The sequence below is a fragment of the Microcaecilia unicolor genome, chromosome 12 (assembly GCF_901765095.1).
Source record: "Microcaecilia unicolor chromosome 12, aMicUni1.1, whole genome shotgun sequence".
NCBI classification, from domain to species: Eukaryota; Metazoa; Chordata; class Amphibia; order Gymnophiona; family Siphonopidae; genus Microcaecilia; species Microcaecilia unicolor.
The window spans coordinates 34,339,787-34,356,011 of NC_044042.1; the positions used below are offsets into that span (position 1 = coordinate 34,339,787).

Below are 16,225 nucleotides of genomic sequence, written 5' to 3' on the forward strand. Positions count from 1 at the left end.
CACCCTTTCTCTCTGTTAGTGATAAAGACTGCCTCTGTGCTAAGTTTGTGTAGTGGCTCTGTTTCTATTGGATTTGCAATAATAATATAGTAATAGGATTCTCCCCTTTGCTGTTTCAGAGGAACCACTACCCATTCCTCCTAGTACAATGACTAAGGGTTCATATGGTATGGTGGAATTTAAGCAATATGTATCCCTGTGGGACGTTTTACAGAGCACTGAAGAGGTAGGTACCACTCTGTGTATCTGCACAGTAACCCACAGTAACACAATAAATGATGGCAGATAAAGATCTGCATGGTTCATCCAGTCTACCCAACAAGGTGGCCAGAGCCACTCCCACCACTGTGCGGGGCCCCAGTCACCCATGCTTAAACATTGGTTGTCAAGTCTTCACCTTGCCAACCATATAGGCAGCCAGACATGATGGAGTCTTAGTTATAAAAACAAGCACAAATAGGGTCCAGAGTACAAAGTAAAGTCCAGAAAACAAAGAGAAGCACCAAGAGCCTTCAAAATCGGGACACAATTCTTTTAATGGTTAAACTTGAGAAACAGTCTTCCAATGGTGACCCAACAGGGGCCGTGTTTTGGCGCACAGTGCCTGCGTCAGGGATCAAATACAATGGATCATCTAATGGATGGATCATCTAAAGGATACAATGTGCAGTAATGGAATTGATTCCCATTCACATTACTGATTTGCTCCTCAGTACGTTCGGAGCTACAACTGTCCCTTTTTGTTAAATCGATCGAGTCTTAGATATAACCATATATTATCCCCAAGTATTACTGACAGTATTCAGCATACCAGTCAAGACGTCTTCCCCTCCCCCCTGAGCTGCACAGCACACTCACTCACAGTACGAGACAATAAGTAGATCTACAACACTGGAGTTGCTGAAGCTTCACCTGCCTGTTGCCATTTGCGGGACACAGACCATAGAAGTCTGTCTAGCATCGGCCTTAGTTCCCCCATGCTAGACTTAGCAAATCTTCTTTCAGTCTTTTGCCATTTGTGAGACACAGACCATAGAAGGATAAAGAAAGATGGGCCGAGCTTTTATATCTGGCAGTAACTTTTCCACAGATTCTGCTTTATGATCAAACTTTGTATTGTGTCATATCCTGATGGCCTATTGTGTGTATTAGGAAGGCAGGGGGTCTTTTTGCTATAACTCCACTATTTAAAATATACTAGGGAGCACCTTTGTTTTACAAAATAGAGGATTCCAGTGCATCCCATTCCTGAAGCAAGGCTAATCCTTCTTTGCCAAGGGCACTGTTCAGTTCTTCAATGGTAAGTTTATCCAACAAAGAAAAGTTCAGTGTTATAATGAATGGTATAGTTTCACCTCACATGTTTCTCTTATAGCCTTTTAAAACAGTGGAGCCAGTTAGCATGGAGAACTTACCAGTGAATGATGGTAATGGCCAGTCTTATGGGTACACACTATATGAAACTGTGATATTCGGAGGAGGACAATTACATTCTCAGGGACACATTCGAGATAGAGCACAGGTAAACATGAGGAGAAAACAGTAAGCAGAAAAACCCTCTAAAAAACAAAAACAACTGTCCTCTTGTAATAGAATCTATAAAATACAGCTCTTAAAATGCCATTATTAGGATTGATTTCTGATGGGCATTAGATATGAGGTCCAGTGTTTTGGTTTGCTGGTTGATAGGATGGCTAATTGGTTGGTTGGGTACTTGACTTGTTAGGTGACTGATCAACTGGAACTGACTTTCCAGTTTTGACAAAGTATTCTGGCTCTTAAACCCATCCATTCTTCCTCCCAGATAGGTGTTTTTTTGTTTTTGTTTCTCTTTTTTTTATTATTTGTTTGTTTTTTTAGGCAGGACTTACAGGTTGAGTAGTTCGTAGACAGCCCATTGCTCCTCACATATGCTCTCTTGCCCCCTCTGTTTACTAAGCTGTGCGGTAATGCCAGCACTGCCCGTTCAAAGTGAATAGTCTGTGTCAGCATTAGTGCACAGCAGCTGCTAGTGCAGCTTAGTAAATGGGGGGGGGGGGGATTTATTTGTTTGCTTCTCAGAAGAAGGATTCAACTTCTTGTTTTCCCATTATTAGGTGTTTGTTAGCAACCAGTTGGTTGGATCCATTGATTACAATAACCTGGAACTGAACATTGCAGAGGTGCCGGTGAGTAAATAGGCCTGTGCTGCAAATGAGACTAGAGTTTTACAGACATACAGTGGCAGCTAGTAGCAGAAAATGTGTACTACACAGGTCTTCAGTAGCGCACGCTGCTTGCAGTAATGCTCATCCTGTCAGTCAAAATGGTTCATGCCAAGTCATTATTTTTGAAGCTCTTTAAACTACTCCTCTAGACATCCCCCCAAGAGCAGCCTTGTTCAGAATAATACCACTGTTGACATCTGGTATTTGTGACATCATAACCCATGTGTATCATTCTTAACTAGTGAATGTGAAGTAACCCATAACTTTTTGACAATATAGTCAACTATCCAAAGAGGAATTGTCAGGAAACTACTTATAGAATGCAAAAATAATTGATAATAAATTGTAATTAATCAAAGTTGCATGCTGTCACAATTACTATTAACATGCTGAACAATGCATAGGTAAAACACTGGCCAGTATTCAGCCGGCGACAGTCAGTTTCTTTTTAAATGCTGACTGTCGCCGGCTAGATTAGCCCGGAATATTTGGTACCTGGCTACGTGCAGGCCCCTGCACTTATTATCCGGGCTAATTTTCCCGATGCCGCTGGAGCTTATGTGGGTCCTGGCCGATATTCAGCCGGGGCCCGTATAACATTATTTCCATTAGAAAAAAACAAAACACCGATCTCCCTTCTGGCCCCCTGACAAAGCTCCCTCCTTTCTTCCCCACAGTCTGCTGCCATGGTCATAGCCCTCCCTGGAAACCCCCCCCCCCCCCCGCTGTCTAGGTAGGCCCCCTTGGGCCACCCTGATATCCCTGGTGGTCTGTGGGGGTCATTAGGGGTGGGAGTGAAGGCCACTCACTCCTGCCCCTTGTGGCTTCCCTGAAAAATGGCTGCCGCATTTTTTCAGAGAAGTCGTATGGGGCAGGAGCAAGTGGCCTTCGTTCCTGCCCCCAACGACTTCCACTGACAACTAGGGACATTAAGTAGGCCCGGGGGGGGGGGGGGGCTACCTAGATGAGGGGGGGTTGTTCCTGGGGGGGGGGGGGGGGGGTCTTGATCATGGTGGCATGCTGGGGGGAGGGGGAAGGAAGGATGGGGCTTTTGTTGGGAGACCGGGAGGGGATTATTTTTTTTTAATGGAAAAAAAGTTATGCTGGTGCCAGCCGATATTCAACAATGGTACCTGCATAATCCTAGGGTCCTCCCTAATGCTGCCCCCTGTACTACCACCCCTGACCTGCCCTTTTATTTGTGGCAGTCAGAGGCAATATTCAGCAGCACTGCCTGCTTTAGTGCCTTTGAATATTGTGGGTTAGGTGGCAATGTGCTATTTAATTAGCAGGATCTTCTGCCCGCTTAAAACACTTTGAATATCGACTGGATAGTTTTTTTTACAGAGACTTCTGTTCTTGCTCAGATGTGTGGGCTTGTGAAAAAGCAGCTGTGGCTTATTTTTCTGCATGACAAGAATCATATATATTTATATTTATATATTTACGTTTTCAGCACTTGATATATCGCAAGCGATCCCTGAGGCGACGACTATGTGGTTTACAATTTCTATTAAAGGTTCTTTGCACTGGCCCTAATGGGCTCACAACCTAAGTTGCCTTTCAGATTTATTAGCAGGCAGAATTCAAAGACCTGTAACAATTTTAATACTAGAATTACTTGCCCTCTCTAGATGTTTTGATACACTGCTGCCTTTAGTGGGTGAATATTAAGCATTGGTCCCTGTTTGCAGGGTTATAGGAAACTGAGATTCCTAGTTGAAAATTGTGGGCGAGTCAACTATGGACCAAAACAGAACACTCAGCGGAAAGGTGTGTGCATTACTTTCTGTGAAAAATATTGATCTACTTTATAACTAGCTCTTGCATATCTAACTTAGCCTGAAATGCTGGAAATTGCAAACTGTTCGCATTGTATATACTTGTCTAAGTAGACAAATGGCACTGTTCTTACATGTTACAATCTGACACTGACCTTACTGCCATACAAAAAAAAAAAGTCTGCATCATGCACTTGCATCCGGTATCCAGAATCTTTGTTCTGGTTATGACAGGCTTTTTTTTTTTAGTTCTATGGTATTTTCAGAGCATTACTTTTTTTAGCACCTTTTTCCTGTGAGAGTATAGCACATTTCTTCTTTGTCCCTCCAGAACAGTCCAGAAGCTTGGGTTTATTCTTTTCAGCCATCTGCTGGAGACTGAGAACCACTAGTTTGATGGCATGTAAGTGTCCTATGCGGTACACAGCCAACCACTCTTTAGTCTCCAGCGGTTAGTAGGTGAGGTCCTGTGCAGTGTGGATCTGGTCTGAAGTGTTGTGGCAACAGTTAGGCTGCGGTCTTCCCCACTTGGGGCAGGATTCACCCGGATTGACTATTGCATTTAAAAAAAAAAAAAAAGGAAAGCCTAAGTTTACAAAATCAAAAGACCTGGGGCTGGTTCTGAGGGCTCCGCGGATTCTGCAGCTGGTAGTGACAAGACCCTTCCCTCTTGCCAGTCATGGGAGTGCTGGCTGATGTATCTGCTGTCCTCCTTCCTAACTTCTTGGAGGGCCAGAAGAAGGGCCGCTGGTTTCAGTCAAGATTTAAAAAAAACAAAAAAAAAACAAGGGTAAAAGGAGAGAAGACAGATGAGGTAACACTGTAGACTGTGGGACAGTTAGATGGTGTTAGAAGGAGAAGTTTAGACAGGTGCTTGGTAGATGGGCCACTGCAGTCTCAGTGATTTGCATGTGACATGTTTCTAAGTTTCCAAATTTATTAAAATCCTTAAACCAATGCCAATATATCACTTATAGTACACATTTGCCATTTAGAGTTCAGTGCGGATACCAATATCAAATCTACCTAGCCATATCTAGGGAAAATACATTGGTATCACTTTCTTTCCATAGGCCAAATCATAAATATTTTTGAAATAGCCAAGATTTAAGACATGAAATTGTAAATAATTTACTTATGAAATTGTAAAAAATTTGTTGTTAACCTAATGTCTAAAGGAAGTTCATTCAATGTTTTACAGCTACAAAAGGAAAATTAAACTAAAAAAATATGTTTATATTGGACTCCTTTGATTTATGGAAAACCTAATCTAGTCAGGGCTCTAGATTTTGTCACCCTGTTAGAAGACAATAAAGATATCAAAGAAATCATACATTTATTTTTGTTACATTTGTACCCCGCGCTTTCCCACTCATGGCAGGCTCAATGCGGCTTACATGGGGCAATGGAGGGTTGTTAAGTGACTTGCCCAGAGTCACAAGGAGCTGCCTGTGCCTGAAGTGGGAATCCAGCTCAGTTCCTCAGTTCCCCAGGACCAAAGTCCACCACCCTAACCACTAGGCTTGACTGTATAAAATCTTAAAGATTGTAGTACATACTTTGAAGGTAATGTCTAATAAGGAAGGTTTCAAGGTGGTTTATAATAGTGTATAAAATTTAGTAAAATCAAAGAGAGAAAAAGAAATACATCAATAATTAGGAAAGCAAAAAGAAAAAAAAAGTATCTGTGAAATAGGACCAAATACTGCAAACCAAAGGATGTCCCACCAACTACCGAAATTAGGGCTAAGTACCAAATGCATCTGTAAAAAGAAAAGTTTTCAAACCTGATTTGAACTTATCTAATGAATTTTGTAGACAAAGATATTCTTTTCTACTCATTTATTTAAATTTTGCTCACACCTTTTCAGTTATAGCTCAAGGTGAGTTACATTCAGATACACTGGGTATATTGTCAGTACAGGGCAAGTGTAGCTGGTGCTGTGCTGCCTTGGTAACTGCCACTCTAGTGTAAGTACTAGTACCTAGAGTCAGGCCTGTGAAAAGGAGCATAAGACTGACATGAGCTCAATTATGAGAGAAAGTTGTGTCAGTAGCGATGAGGTGCTTCTGTATGACAACAAATCAGATGGAACTTCAATTACAAAGGAAGCTTCTGCTTCAGACAGAGTTATACTTTTGGCAGGAACTTCTGCCATCTTAATGGGGGCTGCTTCAGAGCACTGTGGGAGCTCAAGTGTACAGGTCTTCCCTTTGGAGAATGTTAATCAGGCTTCTGAGCTGGGGGATGAGCTTCACACCAGAATGCATACTGTTAGTGCACCGGATCTTCTGCATTAAAAAGGACCTGGTTGTGGGACCCCTGCGGAGAGCAAATCATTCTGATAGAAAGCCCAAAGTGGGTCCTTCTGCCTCAAAGAAGGCTAGACATTTTCCAGTAGAAGATCCAAAGGATGTGGCATCCCAGAAGTCAGGAGATTCTTTGATGCAGAGGGGGACCTGTTGGAGCTGTGAAGGAGCCTTTGGAGGAAGGAGAGGCTCTTCTGGGGGATGACACAACTATTGTCTGCATTTTCAGAAGAAACAAGCTAGCATCTATAATATCTCAGGTGCTTTCAGTGCTGAAGGTCTTAAGAGGAGTGTGTTATGAAAGCTGAAGCATTGGGAGACCCATTGCTTGAAGGGGTCAGGAAGCTGGCCAAAGCCTTCCCTGTCCTTAGGGCAATCAAGATTATGACCGCGGCTGAGTGGTCATATTCATGACTCCAGGTGTTGCGTTGAAGGTAGGCAGACCCACGGCCAGACTTTATACAGTGTCAGTGGAGAAGGAGAGGTTGTGTCTCTCCAAGGTGGATGCCATGGTGTTGGCTGTGACCAAGAAATCAACCATTCCGGTGGAAGAAGGTGGATGTATAGGAACAGTGGATGGAAGCCCTGTTGAGGCAATCATTCAGAGTCTTGGTACTGGCCTTCTAGGTGGCAGATTTTGCCAGATGCATGGCTTATGCTGGTCTACAGTGGACTCAGCAGTTACCAGAGGGTTTCCTGGCAGGTTCTTCAGTAAGTGTCTCAGAGGCGGTATAATCCCAAATGTCAGGAGAGAACATGACCATAGTGGTGACAGGCAGACCTCTTGAGAATGGTGTTTAGCAGATGCAGGTGATAGGAGAGAATAAACCTAACCTAATCTAATCTACTATATTCTGCTTAACCAAATTAAGCCTCAAAGTGGTACCATGTAAGCCACATTGAGCCTGCAAATAGGTGGGAAAATGTGGGGTACAAATGTAACAAATAAATAAAATAAAAATAACAGACCAGTTCACATGTCTGGACTGGTCTCAAAGGACTCAAGGAAAGAAAATTAATAGGTAATATCTGATTTCTCTAATATTCTGTGTATTTTTTTTTTTTTAGTAAGGCATTGCTTTCTTCTTGATGAGTTTTTTAAATAAGTTTTCAAGCTATTTTATTTATAGTTGTTAACAAAGTACATATTACATTTCAAAGCTTCTATGAGTTATGATGGTAGTCTTGTGTTCTTTTATTTGCCTTCTTTAAGGAATAATTGGAGATGTACTCCTGAGGAATAGTCCTTTGAGAAACTTCAAGATTTACAGTCTTGATATGAAAAAGTCTTTTATTGAAAGGTTAGTCCCATGCTACAGCTAATAGTTCCAGATCCCATTGAATTGTCCCAGAGAACAGAAGAATAGACCACAGCATTAAACTACATAAGTGGCATGTAGTTACACTAACTCAAGTCTGACCTGTCTATATCTTATTTTTTAAATCAGCATTCTAACATAGCTAACTCAGGGGCCCTTTTACAAAGGCGCACCAAAAAGTGGCCTGCGGTAGTGTTTTGGATGTGCGCTGGACCATTTCTTCACCACGTCTAGAATAAAGGTTTTTTTGGGGAGGTGGGAAATGGGCGTGGGGGAAAATTAAAACCAGCGTGCATCTGTTTACGGCCTGAGTCCTTTGACTCAGCAGTAAGGGCTCACGTGTTACCCGCGTGGTAACCGTCCAGCATGCACTAACTGCTGATTACCGCTGGGAACGCCCCCATGGTAGAAAATAAAAAAATTATTTTCTTCAGCGGGTTTTCAGCATGTGCCAAACTCGGAATTACCGCCGGGCTGTAATGCCAATTTGACATGCACTGCGCAAACGTAGGCCTGTATGCACCTTGGTAATTGGGCCCCTCAAACACTGACAAGTGAATATTTATTGTAGAGTCTATAAGGAGGCTATAAGGTCGTGGTATTAATAGTTTGGGCAGGTGAGGCAGCCTGTTTTACACAGCCCGAGTACAAACGCCATCAACAATTAGAAGAACACACTGGGATACAAGAAGAGAGTTTATTAGCATCTCACCAAAGGCAGTACAGGCAATTAGGCATTCATATCTGGAACATGGTGGAACAGCGCTTCACGACACACGGCAGGTGCAGTCTGTCTTCTCTCTTCTGCCCCGATACTCTAGCAGACCACCTTTTTATACCTTTCTTGTACCATTCATTCCTGTGGACCCTAACTTTCTCACCAGCAGTCTTAGGCCATTATCGGTTGATAACAATGACTTCATATGTTCCCAAGCTCTAAGTATCAACAGATGATGTGACATGCTTCAGCCTCCCCCCCCCCCCCCCCCCCCCCGGCTTGCCATTCTTGCACCTGACCCACTACTGTCTTCCACTGGCCAAAACATCCTTGCTTATGACTTTCTTGCTAGCGCCAGCCCAGCTGTTATTTACAGAGCAGATTCCCCCTTCCCTCTGTCTGCTCTGTTGCTTATTTCAGCATTTGCTGCAGTGAAATGTATCTGTATCAGAAGTGATCTTTGATTCTTAGAGGCCTAGCTCTTAGCCTGAGCCCTTGGCCTGCATTTCACTGAAAGGAAGTGACAGCATATTTCTACACAAGGCTGAATTGTTTTTCCATGTATGCTTAGAAGAAAAGAACTTTTTATGTGTAAATAGTTTTTATTCAGGTACATAGACAAAAACAGCACAGTAATATAACAGGAATTGACTCTACAACCTCGTTCTTAATATACAATCATTTCTATATATAAAAAACTAGAACGGAGGCCACAATTTTGAAATTAAATACCTCCCACCCTCCATCTTTGTCTATTCCCACCCTTAATGGTAAATATTTTGATGGAGAAAAATTAAATAGAACAAAACTCAATAGATGGCATGATAAACAATAAGGATATTTGGAACATAAACTACTAACATAGTCTGTCCCAACATGGAACAGTAGTATCCAAAAACCGGATACTATAAGTGTCTCTTAACTCCTAACCTCCTCTGTTATCCATCTCAGAATACCAACTATCTTAAGTGTATGACAATTCTCCCATGCCTATTACAAAAACTATGCATCCCCACCCAAAAAAAGCAAAACAACAAAAAAAGAAGGATTCCTGTGACATGAGCAGTATGGACCCCCTCCCCTTAAAACATAGGGCTAGTTAAAACGCACTAAGAACACGACTTCTAGCTTTGTGAGATAAAGATTGGATATAGACATCCCAGACTGCTAAAAAAATGCTTTCTCTGCTTTAAAGAAGGTTTAACTTTGCTCCAGCTGCATGGGTGTATGACGGTGATTACACCATGCCCAGAGGGACGGAGCTTCGTCGCTGATCCATACACCTAAGATTACCTTTTTATCCAGTAACCCCGCCTTCCTGAGTAAGAGACAATGACAACATTTTTAAGGTGAAATGTCTCATATTTATCCAAAAGTAGACCCACTGGTGAGAAGGGGAAAAGCTGTCCCATTAGATCTTCAAAGCTCACCAAAATTTTTTTATTTTTGGATAACTGCAAAAGGCATGGAAAAAAGAATTAGTCCCTTGATTACATTTCTACATACAGGAGTGTCTGCCCAGCTCAAATACTTGCTCTTGGGTAAAATATGCCCGATGAAGAGTACAAAATTAACACTCTCTTAACTCCTCACTTACTGAAATTTCTGGTATTCTTTTTATTAATTGACCTAGATCCAATGCCGCCAAAGGGTGGCCTAGGTCTATGCTTCACTTGGTGCTCAACATTTCTCAATTCATAAATATTGCAGAACACTATGACACAAATAACCTGGCAACGAACCTGGTTAGATGTGTAGCAAAGAATTAACTTGCCAGGGTTGATAAAAGAAAAATGGAGGATTCGTTTACAAGTCAACACTGGCATCCCTGAGGAAGATTTTGAAACAGGGATTCTTGTTGGACGTTGGGAGCATTCAACAAAATAAGTTCACTTTTGTTTGCTCCATATTCTGGTGCTTTGGTTGTATATGTGAACTTATGTATTGTTGGCATCAGCCCTTGAATATACAGGTGCTGCTTTTTTCACATCAGTGGATCCTCTTCAATATACAGATGCTCATTGACAAGCCTTCCACTAATTTTTGTTTGTAATATATATTTTTATTAAACAGTTCTACAAGAAAAGATTTAAAGTAAAATAATAAAGCACAAATAAAAAAGGGGGGACTTTGACAGAGAGTACCTATGATGTATAGAACTTTATAAGTGATCTACCTTTGCGGCCAGTCTCACTGAAATCTAGCTCGGCTGAGTGGTCAGCCCGTACTGAACTCTCTTTTGTCCTCCCCTCTTCTAGCCAGTGGTGGGAGGCGGGGCTGGTGGTTGGGAGGCGGGGATAGTGCTGGGCAGACTTATACAGTCTGTGCCAGAGCCGGTGGTTGGGAGGCGGGGCTGGTGGTTGGGAGGCGGGGATAGTGCTAGGCAGACTTCTACGGTTTGTGCCCTGAAGAGCACAGGTACAAATCAAAGTAGGGTATACACAAAAAGTAGCACATATGAGTTGTCTTGTTGGGCAGACTGGATGGACCATGCAGGTCTTTTTCTGACATCATCTACTATGTTACTATGTTCTAGGAACCAAATGATGTTTTCGGCTTCCCACCACCCCAACAAAATTGAGACAGAATTTTATTCAACGAAACCAGACCTTTTTAAAACAATTTAAGAAGTAATAATTCCAAAATATAGAGCCATTTAGGAAACAAAATCATATTAAACAGATGAAGTCTATCTTATAGAGAAAGAGGAAACATCCTCCATTTAGCTAAGCAGTCTCCAGTATTTTCCATGAGAACTGTTTTCATCATGAAGCATAGAGGTTTTAAAAGGCAGCAGAATCTCCAGGTAATGAAAAAAAGTTGCCCATTATAATGTTGCCCTCCTAAGTCCTTTGCACCGCTTCCGTAGTAGGTAGAAAAGGGAAAGGGAAATGGGACTTGATATACCGCCTTTCTGAGGTTTTTTGCAACTACATTCAAAGCGGTGTACATATATTCAGGTACTTATTTTGTACCAGGAGCAATGGAGGGTTAAGTGACTTACCCAGAGTCACAAGGAGCTGCAGTGGGAATCGAACCCAGTTCCCCAGGATCAAAGTCCACTGCACTAACCACTAGGCTACTCCTACACTTTTTAAATTAGTTTTCTTTTTTGTTTTCGATAATTTGCCGGTTATGGCCAGTATGCTCTGACCTCTTTGTTTTAGAGAAGAGCTTTTTCGAGAAAGGTGAGAAAGATTTGGAGTATCACTAGGAGCAAACCCCACACCCAGAAATGCCTTCCCTCTACAGAACCTATATATGGTGCTTTGAGTTGCGCGTGCAAATTTGGATGTGCGTCCAATTTGAGTTCTCAACATAATTGAATAACGAGCCAATCAGCACCGATAATTGGGCAGTAACAAGCAATTATCGGTACTAATTGGCAATAATTAGCATTTACCCGTGCATCTTTTTAGGTGTATTCTATAAAGAGGTGCATGTAAATTTAGTACGTGGCTCTGAACAGTGTTGTGGCATAGGAGGAGCATGGTCAGGTCAGGGGCACTCCTGAAATTTATATGCGTTGTTATAGAATTAGGGGTATCCGCGCCTAATTTGCACATGTGAATTTACATCAGGTTTTTATTGATGTAAATGCTCACACCTAAAGGTAGTCATAGTTCCTGGTGCTAAGCGTTATTCTACAAACTGTGCCTAATGTTAGTGTGATCTATAGAATAGCATTAATTATTATTTTTTTCGGTGCTAATTGTTTAGGCACCATTGATAGAATCTAGCCCTTAGGGGGTAATTCTCTATAGATCACGTAAAGTGCGGGATGATGAGCACTAAGCGCAAATTCTATATCAGCAGTTGCCATTGTACAATACTAACATAAGTCCATACTTGTGCTTCTAAGTTTATGCACAAGCACCTACGCCAGTTCAATGGCTAGTAAATGCTCGTACCAAACTGTAGGCAGTTAGATGCATAACTGTTAGTATTCTATAACTTGTGCGCACAAGTACTAGGTACACCTGCACATGCAATCTGCAGAATCCCAACTAAGATTAGCACATAGTGCTACCGAAAATCTGGGGAGACTGCCGCAACACTATTCAGTTAGTGCCAGGGTGGATCACCTGGTTAGTGCGATTTAACTGTGCAGGCGCCTACCTGGCTTAAATCATTTTAAATATTTTACCTATTCTGCGCTTTCTAAGGTGTATGGGGGCTTGTAACAGAGTTGTTGATTTGAGAGCTCAAGCAATTGATGAGGCATACATCTAGGGTATGCAGTGGGAATTGCACACCAAGGAAAGCATCCTGCTCCAGAAATAACAAGAATCATTCGAAATAACACATGTGACTGTTAATTCGTATTAAAAAAAACAAAACAAAACCGAATGGGCCGCTATTCAACCCTAGAGCATCTAGTGTGATTAAACTGAAACTGCATATTCAGCACTGGTACCTGGATACTGTCCGGCACTGAATATCCAGTTAGTAGCCATAAGACCACTTCCTAGTTAAATCAAGTTTCAAGTTTATTTACATTTTGATATACCACCCATAGTTGAACCTTCTGAGCGGTTTACAATATAATTAAAAACAGATATAAAAAGGAAGAAAAAAGAACTACAATTGTTAAAAGTAAAGATTAAAGGTAAAGATTAGAAAGAAAAGTTAAAAACAAAGTTAAATAAAGAAATCAAAAGAAGCAAATGTGATAGTTGATGTCCTGGTCCCAGGAGTTTGAAGGCAGGGGAAAAGAGGGAGTGGAGGGAACCCAGAAGGGAAAGTTTAAGCACTCACGTCATAGGAATCCTTTCATTATCTACCCCAAGGTGACTAGAATGGATATTAGGATCACGGGTATAGTTTTTCGCCTTGCTTTGGAGGGGCAAAGGATAGATAAATTATTGACGGTGGGGGGGGGGGGGGGACGACAACAATTTAGCATTAATACAACATTTGGAGGAAGCACTGCTCACCATGCACCTGTAGTTAGAACTTATGTCTTTTCCTTGCATATGTGACTGCAAGGTATTGTTTTCTCATTGTCCACTGTGTATGTATTTCTCTTCCCTTGTGAAGTCTACAGGTAGCCCAGTGGAATGATGTCCCTGATGAACCTGTGGGACCAGCCTTTTTTCGAGGGACCTTGCGGGTGGGTTTCATACCTCTGGACACCTTTTTGAAGCTAGAGGTAAGACCACCAATTACATTTTGTGGCAGCTCTGAGTGTAAGTGGTCGCTATTTTGTGGCAAAGCTGATTGACTCTGGAGTCTTCATCTCTTCCTAATATGCACTGCTGTTCAAATTTCACTCCATCTTTTTTTTTGTTTAATAATGGCTCTACTGTTTGTTTTTAACCTGCCTTTATATTTGTTCTTTTGCTAGGGCTGGGAGAAGGGTGCTGCATTTGTTAATGGACAGAACCTTGGACGATACTGGGACATTGGTCCTCAGGGTACTCTATACCTCCCAGGAACATGGCTTCATCCTGGGGAAAATGAAGTAAGCCAACTCCTTTGTACCTCTCCTCCTTTGAAGACCCATGAAGGCAAACTTGATGGAAAATAACAGGTCACTGTAAACACTCCACGTACAAAGACGATTATTTCAGCCACACAAAAGACAATGTCATGAGATGACTTTAACCGAGCCGGCTCTTTCAAAATTCAGAAACCTTTAGAAAGTTTTTGAGCATGTGCACATGTTCCTACGTGGTACCCCAGCTTTTTCTGCTCAGTCTCTACTGCAGTAGCTATCGTTTGGGTCTTGCTGTACTCCACAAAAACAAATGAGCAAATAGAAAACAATTAAGATGCTAAAGTCTACTCCAGTCCATGTTGATCAATATTGAATTTTACATAGTGGAAGTTGTTTTATGTCCATGACTGAAGAAAAGCAAGGGTTCAAAAAATTCCCATGGTTTGGATGGCATGGTCTACAGACCATGGCGCTTTTGGAATCCCTCAGGATGCTATGATTTCACATGTAGATCTTTTGGTCTTTGATTATGGTGGTCGGATTTCTGGGAGGCCTATCTCTATATACGGTTCTATAACTTGACACACTATTAGTGCCTAACTTTTAAGTACCAGTTTGTAGAATTGCCTTTGTAATGTTTGAAGTAGGCTTTTTGAAGAAGATTTAATATTTATTAGGTGGGAATGAGCGTAGAGGTGTTAGTGGAATGATTCTATTTATAAGATTTTCTCTGATTTCTGTTTTTTTGTTCCAGTTTTTCTGAAACATCTCTGTTTTCTCTTCCTTGATGGGGGCTGTATAATCTGAGTTTTCTCCTTTTTAAGTTTTACGTTTATAATAATACATATGGTTTTTGTTTTGTGATCTTGTGTGTTTTTAAATATGATTCAAAATAAAATTACCTCCCATAGCTGGCAGTCTTAGGCACTTTGAGCTTCAAATTCCATTATACTTATCTTTACTCTGAATCTGTGGAATAGCTTTTCAGTTCAAACTATACTATATAGTTTTTCAACTTTCCTTGTTCAGACTTGCTCAACCTTCTATTGTTCTGGTTCTTTTCGGTTTATCCATTAAACCTGTCTCATATTTCTGTTATTTACCTTAATTTTCAGGCCTAGATTTCTGCTGTAGTCAGACAAAGATTTTTTATCTTGAGGAAACTGCACCCTCTTTGTGGTGGTCTGGATTTTTCTGCTTTTCATATTTTAATTTGGGCATTTTTAATATCACTCCTTGACTACTGTAACACAATATATGCAGGTGTTACAATTCATCAGGAAAAGCACCTACAAACTTTGTAGAACACAGCAGTAAGGCTTCTTGTCTGAGCTGGAAAATACAACCACTTAACTCTATTTTTCATTAGATTACGTTGGTTACCTATTCACCGTCGTGAAGTTCTTTGCTAAACCCATATGCTGGTCCAACTTCTTTTCTTTTTTCCCTAACTACCTCATACACCTCTACTAGGGCCTTGCAATCTCTAAATGACCACTGGTTGGTCTTACCAGGACCAAAATTAGCCTGTTTAGAATCCACAAGAGACTCTTGGGCTTATTTTCGAAAGAGAAGGACGCCCATCTTTCGACATAAATCCTTCTCACAGGGTCGTCCAAATCGGTATAATTGAAAGCTGATTTTGGACGTTCCCAACTGTACTCTGTCGCAGGGACGACCAAAGTTCAAGGGGGCATATCGGAGGCGTAGCGAAGGTGGGACTTGGGTGTGCCTAAAGAAACAAGGACATCCCTGACGAACACTCGGACGACTTTACCTGGTCGTGTTTTTCTTACGACCAAGGCACAAAAAGGTGCCCGAAAACACCAGATGACCACCGGAGAGAATCGTGGATGACCTCCCCTTACTCCCCCAGTGGTCACTAACCTCCCTCCCACCCTCAAAAAACATTTTAAAAAATATTGATTGCTAGCCTCTATGCCAGCCTCAGATGTCATATTCAGGTCCACCACAGCAGTATGCAGGTACCTGGAGCAGTTTTACTGGGTGCAGTGCACTTCAGGCAGGCAGACCCAGGCCCATCCCCCCTTACCTGTTGTGTTTGTGGATGAAACAGCGAGCCCTCCAAAACCCACCACAAACCCACTGTTCCCACATCTAGGTGCCCCCTTCATCCGTAAGGGTTATTGTAGTGGTGTACAGTTGTGGGTAGTGGGTTTTTTTTGGGGGGGGGGTTGGGGGGCTCAGCACACAAGATAAGGGAGCTATGTACCTGGGAGCAATTTATGAAGTCCACTGCAGTGCCCCCTAGGGTGCCCGGTTGGTGTCGGCATGTCATGGGGACCAGTGCACTACAAATGCTGGCTCCTTCACTACAAACGCTGGCTCCTCCACAACCAAATGGCTTGCATTTGGTCGTTTCTGAGATGTACGTCCTTGGTTTCCATTATCGCCGAAAATCAGAAACGACCATGTCTAGGGACGACCAT

General features: G+C 41.9%; 1 protein-coding gene across 5 annotated transcripts in view; it reads left to right on the forward strand.

Moving 5' to 3' along the window:
- The window catches only part of GLB1L2 (galactosidase beta 1 like 2), a 119,576-nt gene that overhangs the window by 98,884 nt on the left and 4,467 nt on the right, over positions 1–16,225 (forward strand). For 4 of the 5 annotated variants that reach the window (XM_030221490.1, XM_030221492.1, XM_030221491.1 and 1 more), the window contains exons 12-18: positions 120–226; positions 1,376–1,522; positions 2,097–2,168; positions 3,902–3,980; positions 7,512–7,599; positions 13,376–13,487; positions 13,683–13,799. In XM_030221490.1, the coding sequence (XP_030077350.1) occupies positions 120–226; positions 1,376–1,522; positions 2,097–2,168; positions 3,902–3,980; positions 7,512–7,599; positions 13,376–13,487; positions 13,683–13,799 (722 nt within the window). The remainder of the gene's footprint in view (positions 1–119; positions 227–1,375; positions 1,523–2,096; positions 2,169–3,901; positions 3,981–7,511; positions 7,600–13,375; positions 13,488–13,682; positions 13,800–16,225) is intronic. The other variant, XM_030221494.1, reaches the window with a different exon arrangement.